We start from the raw sequence: 6,100 nt of genomic DNA, 5'->3' as shown, positions 1-6,100 counted from the left end.
TCTTGAAGAGCTGAACATTTTAATAGCTGAAAGTATGCAGGAGTAAAAATTTGAATGGGGCAAGATTTTCAAAATAAAGCTAAATATTTCAAAAGTATGAAGCTTACAAAAGTTCTGAATAGAAGCATGAATGTCCTTGAAAAGTTTAACATTTTGATACCTGAAATAGCTAAAAGTATGCTGAAGTAAAAATTTCCCCAATCATTTGAATGGGGCAAGATTTTCAAAATAAAGGTAAGTATTTCAAAAGTCTGAAGTTTACCAAAGTTCTGAATAGAAGCATGAATGTCCTTGAACAGCTGAACATTTTGATAGCTGAAATAACTGAAGTATGCTGAAGTTGAATTTCCCCATTCATTTGAATGGGGCAAAATTTTCAGAATAAAGCTGAATAGTTTAAAAACTATAAAAGTTATAAAAAAGTTGTATGCATGCCTACATTTTCTGAAAAAGCTGAACATTTTGATACCTAAATGGTTTTTCTAGCTGAAAGTATGCTGAAGTAGTTAAGGGCCAAAAAACATACGGAAGAATAATAATAATTTATAAATGAAGACCAGGAAAACATGGTATGGATGCTGACTCAGCATCCATACAATAATGCATCAGTCATGATAATCCAACAATATCAGACAACGTTAGACTCCACTTGACCTGACTGTGGGCTTCCACAGTTGGACAGATGTTGGACAGAGACTCTGTTATATCCTGAGCAGAGCTGGATGCTGCTTAGTGGACCCTGGCAGCAACATCAGCTGAACTAAGATGACAATCATCACACAGAAAGAAACTCATTTTACTGAACTGGTGAAATGTTGATGGTCAAAGTGATGAAATCAGACAAATGAGTGTTTGGTGTCTGAGTCGGAAACAGATCTGCTTCACAGTGCAGAGAGTGGGATGGTGACCTTTGACCGCAACAGCTGATCTTCAGTCAGAGTTTGTGTCCACAGGAGACACTCACACCTACACACCACACAAAGACAATGAGGAACCAGGAAACCAGATCCAGAACCCAAACCCAGGATAAAGAGGTTCAGTGAATGCGGTGTTGAAGGTGTAGAGGTGGATCAGTCTGTCAGAGGAGACTGTGTAGAAGGACAGAGTGCCAGCAGGATAGTCCACATACACTGCTACTCTGTGAGACACCGAGGGGGTGGGGGGGATGAGTGTTTGTATCTTATTGTGCCTGACAGAGTAACCACGATCAGAGCAGTCCAGATTCCAGGACTGATCATTCATTCCAAACCAACAGTCATCACTGTCTCCTTTCCTCCTGATTCCTCTGTAACTCACTGATATAGAAACGTCTCCTGTCCACTCGACCTCCCAGTAACAGCGACCAGTCAGACCAGTTCTACACAGCAGCTGAGGCCAGTGGTCAAATCTGTCTCGATGATCAGGATATGGCTGATCTTCCTCCACCTGTGTCACCTTCTTGTTGTTGTCAGACAGTTGTATTTTTCTGTACACTGTGTTTGTGTCCAGTTCCAGTTCACAGAAATCTGATGGAGAGAAAAGACACAGCTGCAGTTTATCATTTACTGGTGGAGGAAATCATTCACACTGACATTTCAGATTCACTGTGACTCATGTTTGGCTTCATTCAAACTGAAATGTAACAATCCAGTTACACCAACATGAGCAGTGACTTAACATGAGAGTCCAGGGGCCAGATGCATAAACGATGAGTGCACACAAAACCTTGTGTATAAACAGTGTGTGGGAAGAACGTGCGCCTCACGCCTACTTCAGACCATGCGTGCACATGGTTTGAGTACATGTGACATGGTGAAGAGAAAATGAACAATAAGGTGAGACAGCCTGTTGTAAACAACCTGCATTAGTTTTATCTCTTTACACATTCTTCAGTTCACAAAGTGGATTTTTAAACACTACGTTTATGTCGGGCTGATTGTTCTTATTTCTTTTAACTTCATGTTATGTTCTAGTTTTTCATGTTGGACTTTCTTGTAAATGATTCTGTAAAGTGCTGATGTTAGTCATTAACTGATTTCCATTAAACGATGAGACGTCACCAGACTAGCAACTAGCCTTTACAGGTGTGTGATTACATTACAGCAGTCTAGAAACAGCTCTAGGTGACGTAGTGGTCATGCATAAGGACGTCTGTTCTAGCCTTAGTGCAGGATCTTGACAACGCCCCTGTAAGACCAGAAACAGTGTTTAGACATTTTTCCCTGTGAAGCTGTGTGGCTGAAACTGCAATGTGTTCATCTGCTGTAGGTAATGCAGGAGGTGTCCTCCTCCTGTTGCCTTCATGCTCTTTGTGCACATAAGCACTTTTCTGCCTCTCTTACACTTTACAACACTCTTTTCTCTACCTCGGCCGTGGCACTCTGCTCTGAACTGATGTATTAATAATCTGCCAGTCGCCACGAACACATCACTCAACTTCTCCAGTCAGTCTCAATGTTACAGTCATTGAAGCTGCACTTCTTCTTTAGTGCTGCTTTCAGTGCTGTGTCTAATGAGATGGTGGTTCAGATGGCCAAGTGGTTACCGACTTTTTTCACAAGTCTCCCCCTGCCCTCTAGCTGTCTCCTGTCTGCCTCTCTGTGATTTGCTATGAAATAATGAAAACTAAAAGCCAGAAAAAAGTAAATTTTTCCAAAATAAAAATCAAAACAATAAAAAAGTGAAATAGCCCTGTGCACATGTGCCCAGTTTCTTGATGATTGAGATTTATAAAGCAGTGCCGGGTATAGGTGTGGTTTTATGAATCTGACAAAAACAACGTGCATGCTCACTTCTGTACACACAGCTTTAGCCGTGAATCTACACAGAGTTTTATGCATCTGGCCCCTGGTGTAATGGGATTTTCAAGACAAGAAATGTTGGTTCATGAAACTTTCATTTGAACTTGACCATCAGTGAACTGTAAAAATCACTGCAGACTGCCACTCTATCTGTCTTTCTTTTGTGAGACATTTAAGTGTGTGTTTGGCTGTGTTTACCGCAGCTGCTTTCTGCAACTCTGATTAGCTCCACCAACAAACTGCTGAAATACTGTATGAGCTTACAAGAAGCACCTGAAGGCAACACGGCTCCTCTATAATATCAGTGACAGAAGGAACAAAGTTGGCTTCTGCTGGCTCCACTGTTAATCACATGTATTGATTAGTGTTGCTGGGTCACTGTGTTCACTTTGTTGTGTCTGTGGATTTTAAACTGACTGAATTCTAACATGTTTCCAGCCACACGGACAAAAACCAGAAGCTAAATCCTGAATGAAACTCTGCAGAAACTCATCTTTGTCTTTCGGTCAAGGGTCCACATCTAGTGGAACATGTTCAGCTGGTTCTCAGGAATCAAACTTAAACACACTCACACTTCCTCAGACCAGGTCTCATCCATTGTGGTCCACTATATTCCACCCTGGAGGAAGAGACAGAGTCAGCATCAGACACCTTAACTGACACCCATCATTAAACATGGACCAGAGTTCCTCAGTCAGTCAGAGAGACAGAGACAGTGTGAGAACTACTGCTGTCTGTGGTCTGTCTGTACCCGAGAGAGTCCGGTCTGTGGTCAGTCTGTATCTGAGAGAGTCCAGTCTGTGGTCTGTCTCTCCTGAAACAGTCCAGTCTCCAGTGTGGTCCATCTGTACCCAAGGGAGTCCAATCTGTGGTCCGTCTGTACCTGAGGGAGTCCGGTCTGTGGTCTGTCTGTACCCGAGAGAGTCCGGTCTGTGGTCCATCTGTACCTGAGAGAGTCCAGGCTCCAGTGTGGACCCTCCGGTCCAGATGACAGCAGCTTCACTCCTGAGGCTCCTGGATGATTGTAGTTCAGGTCCAGCTCTTTCAGATGGGAGGGGTTGGACTTCAGAGCTGAAGCCAGAGAAGCACAGCCTTCCTCTGTGACCAGACAGCCTGACAGCCTGAACACACGCAGTCATGTTTCCATCACTTCACAGAACAATACACTGACTTACATTCATTTCCTGGAGACGTATCTTCCAGGACCTGAAACGAGATCTACACCCTGAAATGTCCTGACGTCTGTTCTGAGGATTCATGTACACACACACACACACACACACACACACACACACACACACACACAGGTTCTGACTTTCAGTCTAAACTCTACATCAGTGGGTCTTTACACGTTTAGCAGTGCAGCCACCTTCTGAGGACTAAAACATTGTGACATTCCCACTTGTAAAGACAGTTTAGTAGTGGATAATGCTGTATTCAGCAGTTTAAACAGCTCATTTAAATGGGGCGGCCTTTTACATTCAACTGTCTGAACATGATGAAGGTGAGATGCAGATGAAGAAGCGACAGTAATGTCCAAGTATTTCTGCTGCCAAAGCCCAGAGGAGAGCAGTAGTTCATGTCTGATGAGCTCTGTCTGATTCCCATCTTGGATTTCTAGTCATGGCAGATATTGAACTGGCTGGATGATGTTTCTGATCAGAAACGACAGAGGCTTTATCTTTGATTTCCAGCCATCAGCACAGTCTCCTCATGCCATTCTGAGCTGCAGTTATGGAATCAAAGTGTCAAAGCACTGACACTGTCAGGAATCCTGTCCTTGTTCTTAAGGCTACACTTTAACCATCTAAAACACTGCTGTTCTGTTCAAAGCCGTGAAATGTGCCTGAGTCCACATCTCGCCCTTCAGGGTCTTTATAGATAGTAGCCATCCCTCCAGCCTTCGCCCCCCTCTGGATGAACACCAGCTGAGGAAACCACTCAGCTGGCTGGACGGGCCTGAGTCAGTGTGGCAGGTGCATCTGTGCCGAGCCAGGTCTCAGTCAGAACAGGACCATCCAGGTTCCTGCTGCATAAAGGCCCCATGTTAAAGGGCCACATCAGTTTCTGATCATTGTCCAATTTGTGTCTCTGGGAACTATAATCAGTCTTTTCATGGTGGGAGTGTTTCTCACTCTGCTGACAGTGCTGTGTCCAGGGGAGATGATTAGGTTTACAGTGGAGACAGGGACGGTGAGGTCAGTAGTCAGGGTAGCAGTGTCATCAGGAGACACAGCATCTCTGTCCACAGATATGCTGATGGCACTCTGCTTTATGTGGCTGTGTCTCCTGACCACACCGGGACCAGTGGCTCACTTCTTCACTCCATTTTAGACAGAAATGCCTGGATGTCACTGAGCTGGTGGCAGCTCACCCAGGACCAAACAGAGGAACTGATCACTGTTTCAAAGCTCAGTGAGAAACTGGTCTCCATACTCACCACACTGGAAGACATCCCAGTGTACAAGCAGAAACCTTGACAATGAGGTTTGACTCTGACTGGAACTTCACATCACATGTGCAGGCTGTTACAGAAACAGCATTTGATCACTGGAAGAACACTGTGACAGTGAGGCCATATTTGTGTCTGAGCAGCACAGAGACTACTGCAGACTTTTATAAGTACCAGGAGGCCCATCTTAAAGTCTGACAATGATCGCATGGCAGCTTCCACAGACTGGACTGGAAGGTTTTCTTTTAGTTTGTGAGCCACTGCAAGGTCTTTGACCAGACTGCCTGTCAGAAATGCTGAGAAATGATGAACTGAGAGGGGCCCTGAAATCCTCTGCTTCTTCTCTTTTAACTGCCAACATCTGTTTCAGTCAACATACAGCTGTTCACATGAACTTAAGACCAGACACTGGGATGAACTCAATGAGGGAATAGAAGGAAAGAAACCACAACTTTCTGATCAATGAAAAAGTCAAACTGGAGCGACACAGTAAAAAGGACTGGATACCCTGTAAGACAATGCAAAGAAAAAACTACTGACCTGAGAGTTTCCAGTTTACAATGTTGACTCCCCAGTCCAACAGACAACAGCTTCACTCCTGAGTCCTGCAGGTGGTTGTCACTCAGGTCCAGGTGTCTCAGTCTAGAGGACTTGGAGCTGAGAACTGAGGACAGAGCTTCACAGCTTCTCTCTGACAGGTTACAGCCACTCAGCCTGGAGAGAAACCAGCAAAACCATAGAACCAGTTACAAACATCAGCTTTTTGTCTTGATTAAAGTCCAACTTAACCTGGACTGGTCTATGTGCACGTACAGAGCTTTGTTGGAGGCTCTGACCACAGGCAGCAGCCTCAGAAGAGCTTCCTCTG

The 6,100-nt window shown here is 44.4% G+C and overlaps 1 protein-coding gene across 1 annotated transcript in view; it reads right to left on the bottom strand.

Annotated features, from left to right (window-relative positions):
- Nucleotides 1-608: 608 nt before the first annotated feature.
- The window catches only part of LOC109967379 (NACHT, LRR and PYD domains-containing protein 12-like), a 13,220-nt gene continuing 7,728 nt past the window's right edge, over nt 609-6,100 (bottom strand). Inside the window, 5 exon segments of the mRNA XM_020612894.1 lie at nt 609-1,505; nt 3,353-3,399; nt 3,728-3,901; nt 5,773-5,946; nt 6,046-6,097. Of these exon segments, the coding sequence (XP_020468550.1) occupies nt 967-1,505; nt 3,353-3,399; nt 3,728-3,901; nt 5,773-5,946; nt 6,046-6,097 (986 nt within the window). The 3' untranslated portion in view covers nt 609-966.

The sequence above is a fragment of the Monopterus albus genome, unplaced genomic scaffold, assembly GCF_001952655.1.
Source record: "Monopterus albus unplaced genomic scaffold, M_albus_1.0 scaffold128.1, whole genome shotgun sequence".
Classification (NCBI taxonomy): domain Eukaryota; kingdom Metazoa; phylum Chordata; class Actinopteri; order Synbranchiformes; family Synbranchidae; genus Monopterus; species Monopterus albus.
The sequence above is the reverse complement of the archived record's forward strand: the minus strand, read 5'-3'. Positions and strand labels throughout refer to the sequence as shown.